General features: G+C 45.0%; 1 protein-coding gene across 1 annotated transcript; it reads right to left on the bottom strand.

The window, feature by feature from the left end:
* Nucleotides 1-6,137: 6,137 nt before the first annotated feature.
* On the bottom strand, nt 6,138-16,574 carry sphk1 (sphingosine kinase 1). Its single transcript, XM_086134010.1, has 5 exons — nt 15,992-16,574; nt 11,860-12,009; nt 10,479-10,573; nt 10,272-10,387; nt 6,138-9,311 (listed from the first exon to the last, which is right to left on the bottom strand). The coding sequence occupies exons 1-5, from the start codon at nt 16,572-16,574 to the stop codon at nt 8,438-8,440; spliced, it is 1,818 nt and encodes a 605-aa protein (XP_085990136.1). The 3' UTR covers nt 6,138-8,437.
* Nucleotides 16,575-16,636: the final 62 nt, after the last annotated feature.

Raw genomic sequence — 16,636 nt, 5'->3', positions numbered from 1 at the left:
CGGCTGCTCTTTCTTGACCGAAACATGTTCACATCTCCAATAGGCACATGTGTTATAATTGAGCATTACGATGAACATGCATTTGCACACTTAACACCTACACAATACAGCGACCACAATGTGAGGCAATATGCTATATTTTATTGAAAAGCTATTCAAGAGCAAAGACCCACTTTGCTCTGTTTTATTCATGATTTAAAGCCACATTTCCCAACCCGTACTTCCGACAACTTATCCGCACAAACCGTTTTAGACTGTACGAAGGCAGGTGACCTCTATTGTTCGACATTGGCGATGGCTCTTAAATCATGGACGACTTCCACTGAGCAGCTCTGAAAGACTGTGTGCGCTGACTTGGATCCAAAACGCATGCATGCCTCAAGGCAGAACAAGCAGGGACGGATTAAATATCTTAAGAAGTTGATCTGCCCATCTCTTTTTTTTTTCTTTACATTCAGCACTGTCAGGAAAGTCTTAAATAAGGCTGCAGTGCCATTGTAGTTCTGATATTGTCAGCTAGGATGCAGATTGGACATGGGTGGGGAACCACATTCGATTTAACATTCCAAGAGATATTTTCAACAAGTAAAAAAAAAAAAAAAAAACAAGAGACAAGTTACATAAAAGGTTTCACTTTCTCCAAAGTCTCTATGCTGTTTTAAAGGATCACACTGACTTGAACTGTCTGCTGCCTCATTTACGCAAGCCTGGATTTGCATGTTTTGGGGACAAGAGGGAGATAAAATGGAAAGATTAGGGTGTTTGTTGCAAAATATAGAAACTTGCACAGACGCAATCGCCCACAGATTCCGTGACAATACCACGGCTCCCGTTGCACACCAATAAATCCTGATGATACAGCTGACTACCGGTAAGAGAGGAAAAACTCGACGATAGAGATGCAAGATGAAACACTTCGGGGATACTCGTCTGGGTTCCTAATCCAGATTAAAAATGAGTCAGGCCGCATGAGGAAGTGACAGAGAGTCGAAAAGGTGGTGATTGACATGTGGAAATCAAGAGATAAGGAGTTTTGGAGAGAACAGAAACCCTTGTTATCTTTAGAAGATGGAGAGCAGAGGAGGCAGAGAGATGCAAATACAGGGAATCGAGTAAACTAAACTGAACCTCTGACTCTTCATCATCAATCTATCAAAGAAAAAAAAACATGTTTGTTCGTATGTTGCAATCCGATGTTTTCTGCATTGACTTGCGAATGTTTTTTTTTTTTTTGTATGTGTGTGTCCACAGCAGCCGCATGATGAATTGTTATGACAGCTCAGGCTGAAAATTACTTTTGGATAGATATTGAATGACGCCTTCTACGATGATTAAAAAGAAAAATATTTGACCTGGGGCTCGTCACTCAGCGTGATTTGCGAGTTGCACGAAGCAGGTGAAATGTTTGTATGCCAATCAGTGCTTTAGTAGCTTAAAGAGGGCATGTTATGAAAAATCTCACGTGTTGCCTACTCATAAAGTGTGAAACTAAACAACAAAGTCAATTAGTTAGCTGCCTATTTCTGGTGACTATGTGCAAACTGTTCTGAATTTTGCCAACATGATTTGGCTTATTTACATGGTACTGTATCCACACCACTTTTTAAGCGAGCTAGCCAGCTAGATAGATCGCTAGCTAGCTAGTTAGATGGATAGCTAGTGTAACAACGAACCCCTCAATTTACACTAGCTAGCGAGCTAGATAGATAGATAGATAGATAGATAGATAGATGGGTATACTGAAGACTTTACATTTGAGAGTACAAAAAATGTTAATCCCCCTCTGACAGCATCAATCACAACTAACCAATATTTATTTTGTAAAGACAAGATTGAGCTTGTGTAGGATCTTCGTACATGGCTCAGGTGTGCCTATGAAGTGGGTGGTGAATGTATTTGATGGAAAATTACCCCCCCAAAGTGACTACTATTGGATTTCATTCATTTGTAGGTCTGGAATTGAGAGTGACTGTCTGAAAAAGACAACATTTAAGTCTTACAGTCTGTTCACAGCAAGCACTGCATTCTCGTCTGCGCTCGAGGGAGGGGAGAGGTATGTATGTACGGTATTTGCTAGGACTGATGAGGGACAACCTGAAAAGAGAAGAAAGCCATCTATTGTTTGAACAATTTCCAGACCGCGAAATAGTTTTGTCAAACTCGTACACTGCCCACTCCCTATTTATTGTATAGAGGGAGTGGGCAGGACCACACTGTGAACCTCTACCCACGTGCAAAACATCCGACAACTATCTGAAGTGCAACACAGACACGCACGCATAGGGTAGGTGTCAGGATATTTTGGTTTTAAGAGTGATTGGACTGTATGACAGAGTGGACAGCTCCCGGAATAGGAAACGACACACACTCAAATCCACATTTGGATGGCGGTTGCCATCTTGCCTCCCTGAAGCCATTTATATGGAGATGAGAGACTTGACTTTCCCATCAGACACACTCAAAGACATACGCACAAGAGAGGGAACGGTGCCCCTCCTCAAACAAATTCCACACAAAAAAAGGTGGGATGACATGGGCGGTGCCGAGCAAAAGATAAAGACGCGGGACACACACATTATGCTCGAGGCCTGATTGTAAAGTCATCCATTCAACGGGGCCCTCCAAGCGCTTATCATAAATGATCATTGCTGACATCTACTCATCCTTAGGGGTGATGAAACAACAGCCATGCACAGAAACACGGATAACAAAACACACGTAAACACTAGAAACACTCGTATCCTCTCGGACATGATATGAATTAGGAGGTTGGTGTGCGCATTTGTGCACGAACCAAGAAGTCTGCTCGTGAGATTTATTAATGTCGAATGAGTCACACTTTAATGAGCGGACTCACGCTCACTCAATCCTGTGGGTGATTCGACTTTCAAGCAGCCAGTACACACACAGGTCAGTGCAGATGTGTCAATTTCACAGAAGGGGATGCATGCAAGAAGAAGATATTTCTGTTCCAAAAAGTCCTTCCAGATGCCGTTACTATGACAAGAGGACATCATCTTCAAGTTCTTAAAGGGACCAGGGAACTGAACTACACAGCACCGATCTTAAGATCTCCATACTGGTTTTAAAATCTTAACTATTGCTACGCAAAGCTCCGAATGGCCTTGGAGCAAAATATTTTCAAGACCTTTTCTGACATGCCGAACGCTCAGGTCATCCATCCGGTGCAGGCTAGTTGAGCGTTGCTAGAACCAAACAATATGACGCAGTATCTTCAACTGTGGCACAAACTTCCCAAAGACCTGACATCTGCTTCTACATTTAATTTGGGCCTGCAAACGTTCTCGTTTCCTGCTACTTTTTCATAAAATCAAACTTATGATTTCTTGTATTGGCCATCTTTTATTTTGTGATTTGAACTCGATCATCATGATTTCTTTGCTTCTGCAAATCACCGTGTGTTTGAATTGTGCCATTCAAATACCAAGAGTGTGATTTTGTGTGCGTGTTTGTCATTTTAAGACCAACACCGACCCAGACACCAGCGTCACGCGAGCAGCTTTGACCTGCAGTTGGCGCATTACATCAGCTGGTTTAAAGATGTGACGGGGGGCAAAGATCAGTCTGTTGAGAAAGCGGCGAAGCAGCATTAATACAGCACAACTCCGCAGACGCTAATAATTGTGGTGGCAGCTTGCCGCATCGCTACAGGGTGTCCACATTTGTACTGTTGGATGTGCTTTCATGGCTTGCTTTTTAGGCATGTTTTGCCCCAAAGTAAAAAAAAAATTAATAAATAAAGCTCACAAGTGGCGCGGATGCTGCAGGACGCTGACTTCATCCAGTACAACTCTCAAACGGAATTGTGTTTTCCAGAGGCCTTACCTGTGCTAACGTCTTCTGGCAGAGTGTCCAGTCGACTTACAGAGAGAATTTGAATGCGGCACGAGATGAAACGTGAATTGTTTAAAAAAAAAAATAATTAAGGTGGGGAGATTTTTATACAGGTGTTTGCAAAGTTTAGATTTAAAGTGAGTGTTTTTAATGCCAATCAGTTTATCCTCGACAGGCCGAGCTCACAATAACGGCGTATGTCCAACCATTTATGCTGCGCGCACGTGGGCAGTTATCCGATATGTTTCGGATTTTTATCCACATTTATAAGAAGACGCCTGATTCTCATCTGCAGACATCTGATTCTGTGCATTTTTGTTCTATTTAGGTTGCTATGACGAATATATGAATTACGCAGCATTATGGCAAACAAGCTCCTGCAAGAAGTTAAAACAGGAAAAAACTGTGCTCCAACCGTTTACAGTCTTAACAGCTTCCACTTAGGTTGTCTACAATCTCTTGAAATGCCAAATAATTAAGATTCAGGGGGAATTTATGATTCTTATTAAAGAACCAATCAACTAATTAGTTCAGAGGTGGTTTTCACTTACTTCCTCGTGTATTTTTGACAGTGACAAACTGAAGCTGGTGTATACAGAGCCACCACAGAAAAACAGGTGTGGCATGCAGCGTCTGGAAGACTCCATCTGCACACATTCTAACAACTGCTCGGGGACGCTAAATAAAATATGAGCAGACATCTCTTTTAAACTTGTCCCATTTCAAAAATTGCCACTACTGTACTCGGAATAACTATATAGGATCCAGTAAATCTGGCCTGAAGGATGAAGGGAGAAGTCCCAACACCAACCTCTGAGAGGACCAAACCTGAACCCTTTGAAGCATCATTCACCGACTGATCCCCACCAATAGACTTACCTTGTCAGGCTGGTCTGCTCTACATTGGGGGGGCGGGGGGCAATGACCTACACAGAGCAGAACAACATGAACAAATATTAAGCATTGCCATTGCATTGTACCAAAAGATACACATTGAAGATGACAGATTTATGTTACAGTAGAGCTTAATTTTTGTTACGAGTTCCTTCTTACCAGTACATTTCCGTTCCCATTCAAAAGACACATTTTCAATGACTTTCGAAATTCTTTTAAAAATATGTAAAAACCTCCTGGTTGCACTTCATACATTTCTCTCACAGCTAAAGGCTGATTAATATCTTGCCACGCTGTACGATACTAATTTATTCGTATCGTTTGAAAGAAAACAACAAAGAGCCTATTCTAATTTTAATTGCGTTGCATCACTTGATTTGGAATTGCATGAAACAGTAAATCAAGCAACACGTTGGGACATACGCACTTCCTTATTCAAGTACTGTACGTAGCCAGTTTCCATCAAGATCTCAGGGTGCTGGCTTCGAGGATGCTAATTAATGGGCTCATATTTGTTGTTTCCTGTTTCCTGTTTTCTTAAGTCTTGTTGATCAGTCTCGTCGTTCCCTGTCTGCGATCAAGTTCTCCTCTCATGACGTTTTTTTTTTTGTTTGTTTGTTTGTTTTGGGGCGTTGGCTTTTACCTGGTTTCTTTGTTGTCTCGTCGTCTCCACCTTGCTTTGTCTCCTCTGGTTTTACTTTGAATGTCAAAGATTTGACCAAACTGACCGTCGCATGTGCCAGCTGAATCTGGTAAAACTACAGCAGTCTGGACTTCAAACAAACACCTAGTACATTCAGTAGGAAAAGAAAAAGTATGAAATACATCATTAAAATGTTGACCATTTAAAAAAAAAGATACGCACACGCTCGTACGGGAAAGCATTCCGTCTACTTCACGAAGTCTTTGGCTTCACCTAGAGTAGAAAAGCCTACATTACAGTCTTTCCACCCGCAGTCATTTTTTACAACTCCTCTGTGAACACCTAGCGCCCTCTATCTGTGGATGACCACAATCACACTTCTCCAAGAAGTAAATATACATTACAGTTTTTGATTTTAATTTAATTACTAATTAGTGAAATAAAAGAGTATGGACGAATATGTGCTTGTCTAAGGGACTCGCTTGCTTGTTTTGACATTCGGCTTAGTCTCTGTCATATAGGGCAGGCCAATCTACATATTAAATAACTATCTTGTGCATGGATTATTGTGTTTACTCATCATACAATCTGTGTTGAGTGAGTGGAACATTGTATCTCTAAAATATTTGTTATCCTTTCGTACTCCCAAATGCAGGTTCTAAAAACGGTCAAAAGCATCAGACATGAAATAAAAATTTCCAGATCAAAATTTATTGCCTTACCAGCATAAAGCACTGAACAACAGCATACATATCTACTGCATTGAAAGTTCATTTACCAACACGTTTAATGATGACAAAACAATGAAGGAATTTCCTACGGCATCTTTAAAGTATCGTTTATGCTTGTGTATAGGTTTCTCACAAATGAGACCTCTAGTCCGGTATTGTATTCATTGTACACTCCAGCATCATATACTGTACTCACAAAAGATGTTTTCAACGTGTGTCCAAAATCAAGCAACAAACGTCACTGCATCAGTGAGTTTTGACCTGATTTCTGCACATAACTCAGTGAGACGTCTCCTAAATTATGAATTAAAAACTCATGACAAAGACACTAGCCGTTCTAATTGTGTTCAGACCGATGCTACATTACGGCAGCAAGTGGAATAATTTATCATAGCAAACCACAAAGTAGTGCAGCGACATCCTTACTAACACATTTGTTTATATTTTCTACGCAAGGCTCTTGTAAATATTTCTGGCAGGAAGTTAGAACATGATGCTTTTTCTCCACATCAAATTCTAATACAACTGTGCTTAATCCTCTCAAGATTTAAGTTTAAAAAAAAAAAAGACATGACTGTCGTGACGGTCTGAGAGTGCATGATATAATTCCAAAAAAAGCTCAGGGTCAATCGAGATAGCCATGTTTACTGCAAGTCATCCAGTAGGGGGAAGCCTCGGCCCTCAATGACGATGCATTTGGGATAGCATGCCATCCGTACAGCACCTGGATAAGACAACTCAGGATACGATATTTTGCTCATGCTGCAGCTATGAGCATTATTGGGCGACTTTAAATCATAATAATCAGAATCATAAATGAAAAAAAAATGGGCACTGCATTGAAGATGCTTTTAGGTCAAGTCTACTTCAGGTACATTGCAATAAAAATGAACAATCCAAGTGAAAGGTCGAAGAAAAAGAATGTGTGCAATTCTTTTGCCGCATTCGTATGAGGCACCGCAGGTGTGGGAAATAACATTTACGTCCCATGCACCCTTGGAACATGAAGGTTAATATTTGACATTTGTGTTTTGGTGTCATTCTGTTTTCCTTGAATCTGCTGTGTCAGGAGATGAAGAAATTTGCCATAAAGGTCATCTAAGAGCTACCGCTGCATGATGAGATGCAGCTGCTGCATACCCGGCCGGGTGTGGCGTGGTCGGCGGCTCCATTCCCAAGCATTATTTGTGCACGTGCGTGTCAATGAGGCAATGATGAAGTTGTCAACATTTGCCCCTCTCCTCCGCCCCAAAGCTAAACAGTGCCCGACTCCCTCCAGCCAACGCTGATTGCGTGCGTCTCAAATGACAACACAGCAGAACCTGTGTGTGGAAACGCTCGGGCTTCTCTTATGCAGCCACTTGAACCTGTGACACAAACGAAACTTATTTTTACTCAAAAGAAAAAGTTTTTTTGCGCACATAAAGCTTTGCAATAAGGACACATGGTGATGGCTCATGAACGGAGGGAAGTAGAGTGAGTGCAGTCTTCGAACTGAAGAGAAGATGCTACGCATGGCATCTTAACATATAGGGAACAGTGAGTCCCCAGCACTGTGTCACGGCACATTTGTGGGCCATCATGAAAGGTCATCAAGAGCGTTGTTGTCAATGAATTGCTCTACTTGTCGAATGAATCATTTATTTCTTTGATACAAACTGTATCTTTGTTCATCCATCCGTGCCGGGCGACATACAGTGACGGCCAGAACAATTCAATGCTGTTGCAATAGTTTGGAAGACGCTAGCTAATACACACGTAGCCACTTTTGGTCACTTTTTAAGTTTGACACAAAGCGACACAAAGATGAAGATCAATTTTCCTCAGGGATGTCTTCCTGCTCTGATAAAGGCGCTCGGCTATTCCCTTGAGAATCTCCCTGGATGGCAAAAATGTGCTTGTCTTCGAGTGATGCGGTCTGACAGCAGAGTGCACAATGCGCTCCTCCGCCACGGCAACCATGCGCCAAAGCTCCTCACGCGCGGTCGCACGCATACATTGTATTCAATTTCCACAAACGCGTGCGAGGGGAGCTCGCGACGAGCGTACGCAATCTCTCGAGCGGTTGGTTACGCTGGGACCAGCCAGCGGTCGAGGACGACGTCCCACGACTTGGACCCTGAATCCAAAAGGTTGGGGAAGGGCGGGGCTTAAAAAAAGGGGGTTGCTTCAGTATAAAAATAGAGGAATTCTCAGAGGCTGATGACATATCTTTGGCACTTAGGAGAACACAGCATCATACGCAGAGCATCAACGCTGAGTGAAGAGGCCCAACTTGAAAGCTCTCCAACTCGAAGATTAACATAATCTGCCTTCATCCATAAATGAGTCTGGCCAGTCCGGGGTGGATTTGAGCCTGAACCGGCCCGTATTCCACCGTCTCTCCGTCCACCGTGATCACACCCTGCCTCGAGATGGGCTCCAGCCGCAGCGCTCGCACCTTCTCGTAGACCAGGTGAGGGCAGCCGCAAGCTAGATGCGCACCTTTCTCCATGGCGAGGAAGAGGCGCAGGAGGGCGGGTCGGGAGATTCCGCCGGTCACGTAAAAGAGGTGGATGATTCCGTCATCCGCCGCGGCGTCGGGGACGGCCCACAAGTCCTCGGCCAGGTGAGACTGGTAAATTGCCAGCACCAAGACAAAGTCCTCCGTCTTGACAACGGTCCAGCTCTCCGGGACCAGCTGGTCCAGTCCCGGTAACAGAGAATCCAGCGGCGCTCGGGTTTTGCCGTCATTTGGAGTTTTGAGTCTTTTGGCGTGAACGGAGGAGCTGCTGCTGACGGTGTTTTGGGTGGAGTTCGTGTTGTTGCGATGGCGGTGCAGTTTGTGTGTCGGAGAGGAGTTTGGAATGAGCTGGCAGGGGAGGGTGGAGCACAGCGAGGGTCGCCGAGGCGCGGGAGAAAGGCTCGGCTTCTCCTTCACGGGCAGGTACGCCAATCTGCCCTGGTACACTCGCAGAGTGGCCAGGCGCACCAGGGTGCCCATCAGGAAGCGGATGGCGCCCACGTGGCGGTACTTCTCGCTCTCGATGTCCACGTCGGCCACAAAGCCCCAGGCCAGGGACAGGAAGGAGAAGATACGTTGTTTGGAGGCCAAGTGAATCGACACCAAGTCCAAAGAACCCACGAGACCCTTGCACAGCACGAAGCCACAACTCAGAAGGAGTTCTTCATTCCACGCAGGGGGTGACCTGAGGAACACGAGAGCAAAGTTAGAAAGGGGGGGAGAAAGAAAAAAAAATGAGCCAGCTTGTACCATGAGGTTTGGAATTCTTAAAGAATGTGCGCGTTAGCTTATCAAATGTCAGCATGTTATCTCTTTTGTTTGGGAGGGAACATGACATTTTTATCACTATGTAAATAATATGCAGCTTTGCTAAGTGCGGAAAAACGACGGCCACATGCCAGCATTTTCAACACATTTTTGGCCCGCACTGTCAAAGTAGAAGCATTTCGCGGAATGAGTCCACCGCCCACAAAGAGGGCTGCGACCATCGCGAACACTGAAAAATGAATTTGTCTTATAATTCCCACAAATGAATGCAACAGGAGAGGGAGTCAGCTGGTCTGACTGCGCAGCTGACCCCAAGACTACAATTGCGCTCTGCCTTCTTGGCCAGATCACCCTTGAAAGAGACATCTCGTGCTCAACCACAGCCCTTGCCAATTAACAAACTCAAAGCTGCTCAGCTTCAAACTAAACTAAAAACGTCACGTATCCATTTTCCATCCATTTTCCAAAGCGATTAGCCTGACGAGGGTCACGGACGTGCTTGGAGGCCGTCCTAGTCAAGTGTCAGCGCAACTTCCGGTGGCATTTAAACAACCTTCTAGGCAAACATAATCATTCTGACCATGACTGTCACATGACTCTGATGCTTATTTTCCCAGTCAGACAAAGTATGAATGTTGCACTTGCCTCGAAAAAAAATTATCATAATTTTGTCCTCACTGTATCGAATGTTAACCAAATTGTGAATTTAATATCAAGATATGTACTGAATCATAATTTTATTTTTGGGGTGTACTGTTTTACTGCCCCGCCCCTTTTTTTTAAAGGCTGAGCAAGCTTTTTTTTTTTTTTTTTTTTGCGTGGCTCTTTGCACAATTAGCTCCATGCATTTAAATGGCTTATTCATGAACTGACTCACTGAGAGTAGTGATGGACGGAGGCAGCCAGGGCGTTGCCAGAGCCACCCGGGAGAATCCCCAGAGGGGTCTGAATGGCCTCTTGCCAGTCGTCACGCTCCATCAGACCATTTATCACCTGGTTGAACAGAGATGCAATCAGACGGGCGTTGAAGACAAATAATAGCCGGGCGTGGAACACAAACATGCGCGCGTCTAGTGACGAGCACCTCAAAGAGCAGCCCGTCTCCCGACATGATAACCAGAGCGTCCCATTGTGACAGGTCTGCCTTCTTCACCAGCTCCCGCGCGTGGTTCTGGTGCTCTGATAACACACAAACAGCGGATGATACATGAGGGAGGGAAAACAAGAGAACACAACATCCATTTCTCTGAGGCACAGGAAAACAAGAAAACCACAAAAAAAAAAAAAAAATGAGGGCAAGGGCAAAGAGAGACACGCTTACAACATGGCCAGAGGAGATTAAGTGTTCATTTTGCACTTATGAGGCCAGACATGTGACATTCGGCTGCCCGGTGGCTCCTCTGGAGCTCCAAGGCAGCTTAACTGCACTGCAAACATCTGTGACCAACTAAAGCAATACACAAAAGGTAAAGAACAGAACGATGTGTGTCTTCTTTGCGGTGGCGTAGCGTATGCGTGGAACTGGGAGGTGTGTGCAAGGCAAAAAAGGGAAAGTCTGACAAGAAAGGAGACTGCTCAATTAGCGCGAATCGATGCACTGAAGGTATGTTTCAGTTGCAACATTGATCGGGGAATTATTGACACACACACACACACACACGCGCTCTTGTGTGGCTCTTGTATGCGGGCACAATATGTCAGGATGCGGCGATTGGGGTGCTTTGTGCTGTGCTGACAGATAAGGCAGCAGAAGGAGTCAACTGTGCTCAGCAGCCAACTCAGCACTTGGAGGCTGTCGGGTCTCAAGCTGATGCATTACTTCCCATTCGGGAGTGATTGACTATCACGCTAACCTCGACCCAGGGGGAAGGGATGCTCAGTTCTTAAAGAAACCAGTCAGAAGCGTGACTGCATCCCTTTTTGCAAGTTTCATTAGAGTAGTTTTACTTCAAATGCACCACTTGACGAGATGAAGAGGAGGCAGGGTGCACTGGATGCTTCATAAAGTATGTAAAAGGTGTACTTGCAGAATCAGGCTGCTTCATTGATTCTTGTCCTTCCTCAAGCAAGGGCTCCATGATAGTCTTTCAAGGGGGGAGTCAAGCCCAAAACACACATCTTGTGTGTGTGTGTGTGTCCAGCAGTAGGAATTTGGTTCTGATGCCATTTTTCTTTATTCTATCCAAAATGTTTATAACATGCACAGGAAATTCATCTTGTTGACACTGAGGCTATTCCAAATGAAGAGTGTGTAAGTGGGAGATTGGATGGCCCAGTTGTCAGTGCAATGGTCCCATGCTGAGATGAAAATTTGAATCCCCCCCTTCATCAACCCTGAGATGCTCGCTTCTTTGGCTTCACGTACGCCGTCTTGATTTTAAAAAGGTTGAAAATAGGATAATAAAAGGTTTGTTGTGTGCCTGTGTGTGTGTGTGTGCGTGTGTGTGCGTGCGCGCCTCGCCGACCTGTGATGACGAGCGTGTAGGGAACCGCAGCTTCAGTGAGCATGCCCTGCAGGTGGCCGGTGAAAAGCTGCAGAGCCTGGCCGCGTCCGCTCAGAGGGTTCACCAGGATCATGACTCTGCACGGCCGCCGCACCTCCGAGTTTGTGACGCCTGAGAGTCAAATGGAGAAATGCGTCATGAATGGTATCCGGAGCGCATACTCGCTTTACAAAATATGCAATCATTTCAAACTGGGTTGAAAGCCAAGCGGGACAGGCGGCTTTTAACAAGATACGTAAAAGAGGATGGATGCCGATCATGTCTTTTCAATCATAAAGTAATAGATGGAAGACCTTTTATCGTCCGTCTAACCTCAATCATCTTGAAATCTATTTCCCACAATGCACTTGTGCTGCAGGGAATGGCTTCCCATGACCCCGCGTTGGCCATGCGGTACAGAGGTGCGATTTCCAGCAGGAGCAGCGAGGAGAGAGTGGAAAAACAAACATGCACATGCCCGAACTGTGCCTCCATTCAGCCACCCACGGTCAGCATTGTTTTTATTTGTATCAAAGCACAATGTGGCTTTCATATACAAAAAGGCCCTTCGCACTTCCAGAATATCAGATACAATCCTGGAAAATGACAGCTTGTGATCAGCACAACCTTAATCCATCCATCAATGTTCTACAACACGTATCCTCTTAATTATATCGAGCAATATGTTTTCCCAACTAGGTCCTCAATTTGGAAGCCGGAGTGTCATCAAAGAAAACTACGCAAGCTCGGCCAGAACGTGCAACACCTACGCAGGAAGGAAGGAGCCAAGTTTTGAACCGATGACCTCATCGACTCCACCGTGCCGCCGAGCTAGAATGTAATTGAACTTCCAATATTTAATTTAAATAATGAATGGATGGCAGCTGGACAGAAATAGAAACACTTCTCGCCGATCAGTGCGGATTTATTAGGCTTTGACGAAGTCGTGGTTCACAGTTGTAACTGGAGAAGCAATTTGGGGGGGGATTAAAACAGTTACATTAACCCTCTCCTGCACCCCGTAACCTGATAACATGATAAACGGTCCGCTGTAGTAACCGCTGTCACTGAAAGGGTTAACAAATACTATTTCAGGGATTTGGACAATGCAAACACTCGGTGGACCTCCGCACTACTGTCATGTGCGAAAATAAGCAAAATTCCATCACCGGGCTGGGGGGCAGAATATGTTGGCAGTGCGTGTCGAAGAGAAGACCACGACGCCTCGCAGGGGTTTGAGAGATACTGGCTGAGGTCAGAGGTCTTCTCGTGACGCAAGTCACCATAGAAGCCACAGTGGGGTCATCAGAGCTGGCGCACACACACACACACACACACACACACACACACACACACACACACACACACACACACACACACACACACACGCAAGCCCTCCTGTGAGGCATTTGCATGTTCTTGCTTTGCTTGCATAAAATCTTCCAGTGGCTGGCGACCGGTCCAAGGCATGTCCACCCCGTCGCTCAATGTTACCTGGGATACGGTAGACTTAGCTCGCCTCAATGAGAACAAGCAGGATAGAGAATAAATAGATCTTTTTTTTAAACCGTGATACAGTGGAAAGAAACTGCTGGATATTTGTACACAGCAGTCCTTTACAATATGTGGGCTGTCGTATATTTTGTTCACAAATGGAGACAACAACATATGAAAAGAGTTGTTGTTAAACTTCACAAGTAGAAGCAATACAAAGCTTGCACAGTCCACTTCCCTTGCTCTTTTAATCCAGCTTTCCCCACTGCAGCGAGCTCAAATGTAATTAACTTTAGGAAAAATAGTCTACAAGAGATATGAGGGATGACGGATTCACACTGACTTTCATACACCCTCTGCAGGAACGGCAACATTTCTTACCACAAAAGTGGTCTGCTCCATCAAATGCTTTTACGGGCTGCTTTGGATTTGGAATGATGTCCAAGATTGGAAATTAAGGAACACACGAGAAAAGACAAGCATCTGCATCTCCAAAGTGGATCGATATATTGGTCATTTTCAAGGCTCCACAAGCTCAGATGCAGCGTTATGATCGGGTCAAGATAGGAAGACGAGTGCCACACTTCCCGCTCAGGTTACCGTCTTCCCCTTCTGCCTGCCAAAATTCCTGCTGACTGCAGACCGCAGGGAGGCGAGATGCACACGGCATCTTATTTATATGTCACAGACATTCCACATGGGTTGCTTCCACAACCAGCTGCTTGTTCCACTGCACTCTTTGGGTTCTTGCAATTTTCAATGGTCAATTCTACACTCACCAGACACTTTATTATTTACATAATCTGCCGAGATCAAACATTAAGAGCTTCCGATGCTGCCAGTCATGCCCAGTTCTCGCTTCATAGTTGCACACCGACAAATATGTACTGGATCACCAGGTCTCACATGCTTCTTCCTCCCATTTGAGTGATGGAGCAATTAGCTGAGTAAACAGCTCCCATATTGTTGATATATGTTAATTACCACCTCATTGTGATCCAGGATGAGAGGATAATGAGATTGGGGGGGGGGGTGGAGGAGGATGAGACCTCATTAGACAATTTCAGATGCAGCAATCAGGCCGTGTTTTCATTTTCCGCACATCAACAATAAACCCTCAGTGGGAATTGACTGCACAGATGAATGGAGTGTGAGCGGCAGCGACACTCTTGTTGACAGTGCTGCAGTTTGAAATGTAAATCGACCGGGCGGACTCAAATAATGGGACAGTCAGCCTTTTGGAAAAATGGAAGAAAACAGAGTTGGTCCTCTGTTTCAGCCTCCAGGCTAGCTCCAAGATTTTGGAGAGCGTATCCTTCAAGGGCCAAACTCCCTGCGTGATTCATGCGTCTGACTAGAGTTATAAGAACGCTGGAAATTGTGCATAGACGTGAATGCGAGTGTGAATGGTTGTCTGCCAATGTGTCCTGTGTGTGGCTGTCAACCAGTCGGGGGGTTTACACCGTCTCTCGGTCAAAGTCCACTAAAGAGGCTAAGTGATATACAAGAGTGATTCCCAATCAGGGTGCTGTGAGAAATCATCACGTGCTCCCGAAAATGATCCACTTTCACGTCATTTGTCCGACAATTATTTATTTACTCCCAATAAAATATATTTGTTCATCTATCTAAAGCCGTGACATTGGGTGACAGCTGGCAGAAATAAATTCTGTTTCTGAAGATGGCAGAACCTATTTATTTAATGTGTATATCCGTTTGTTGTCGTGATTTTTTTCCCCCTCCAATGTCGACTGTATGCCTTAATCAATCAAGATTGGGAAACATGTACAATATGGGCGGATGGATGGATGACTAGCGGTAATTAATTAAAAAGGTGTGACGAGGCAAAACTTTGGCCCGTATTACGAATACAGTCAGCTATGTGTGCTATTCTAGAGTGCCTTTTCACACAGGCCGGCTGACTGAATGGATGGAAGGTGGATCACCTTCCAGGCAAGTCCAGCAGGTTATTGGCAGACGGAATGCAAGCATACTGTCTGACAAACTTGTTTTTACGGAGAGGATTGTTCAATAAAGCACTTGTATCTCCAATTTTTGCTCCCAGTCAATGAAAGAAAATCGTTCAATGGCTCATATCTTGAAAAATTCTAAGCCAGGTCACTCATATCTCAAGGAATCACTCTAAAAATTATGACAGAGTATTCTATCAATTTTTTTAAAGTTGCTATTATGATCTGAAGTTGTATCGTTCAACATACTTTTAGTGTTACGAAAAGCTTTTTATCTGTCTCGAGGAAGAGAAAAAAAAGGGAACGACATGACTCGGCATAATTGACATTATGAAACTAATTGCTCTGACCGGAGACAAAAGGTAAGTCTCTGCTCAACATGTTCACACATATGATGGATGGATTGTGTCACGCCAACGCAACTGCTTAAGATTTTTTTCTCACCATGCCAGAAAAAGACACTCTAAAAATATCAGAAAACCACAGATTATGATCAAACCTACTATTGTTGTCATACTCAATATAGCTTTTTTTTTCTTGAAAACACGCCAACGTCATACAATAAAATAAATGCTCTTTGCCTAATCGCCCTCCAATTCTGGGATGACCCGCATAAACTGCATGAATTTAAACAGTGTGACCTTGCTCACCATCTTTCCGGCGTGCCTGCTGCACAGAAGCATCCCTGATGGCACAAGCCCACCGTTCAGCCTCCAGAAGGTTAGTCCGGGGGTCTTGGACCAGCGCCACCCGAAAGCACTGCTCCACTCGCTGCCGGGCCACGCCGGCGCTCATCCAGCGCCGTTTGAATGGGTAAAAATAGGCGGTAAAGTAGGCGCCGACGTCCGCGCTGTCGGTCCCTCTGTACGCCCGGCAGCCGACGCAGTCCGTCAAGTTGAAGACCACCTTGGTCCGGCCGGGCGACGAGGAGATCCTCTGGATGGTCAGGGCGCTCTCCGTCAGGCTCACTGAGTACCGGACCTTGTCGTCGAGCGTGTCCGTAAACTCCCCATAAAGCATGCCCACGAAGCCGTTGCGCTGGCGGGGTGGCTCCTCTTCAGGGGCGTCCTTCTCCATCCCGGCCAGGCCACTGTGAGGATGGCGCTTGCTGTACCGACTCTCAAGTGGAGTTCTGCTGTGGGACGCTCCGAGCACCAGGTCACCATTCCTGGTTCGGAGTCTCTTCCTAGTGGCCAAAAGAGGGAGTGCAGCCACTAAAGCGCCCATGTACATTTTGCATGCAAACGTTTTCTGTTTCGGGCCAATTTTAGCCAATAATAGCCTAATAAATGTCG

Source organism: Hippocampus guttulatus, chromosome 16 (genome assembly GCF_054856545.1).
Source record: "Hippocampus guttulatus isolate MCC_2025c chromosome 16, RoL_Hgut_1.0, whole genome shotgun sequence".
Classification (NCBI taxonomy): domain Eukaryota; kingdom Metazoa; phylum Chordata; class Actinopteri; order Syngnathiformes; family Syngnathidae; genus Hippocampus; species Hippocampus guttulatus.
Note: the sequence above shows the minus strand (reverse complement) of the source record. Positions and strands in the feature narration are given on the sequence as shown.

Bases quoted from the DNA above. Each gene is read 5' to 3' on its own strand.
- sphk1 (XM_086134010.1), bottom strand. From the start codon at position 16,574: ATGTACATGGGCGCTTTAGTGGCTGCACTCCCTCTTTTGGCCACTAGG. The intron at 10,388-10,478 runs GTGCTCGTCACT...CTGTTCAACCAG, and splicing joins GAGACGGGCTGCTCTTTGAG to GTGATAAATGGTCTGATGGA. The intron at 9,312-10,271 runs GTGAGTCAGTTC...CGTGTTCCTCAG, and splicing joins TCCGTCCATCACTACTCTCA to GTCACCCCCTGCGTGGAATG.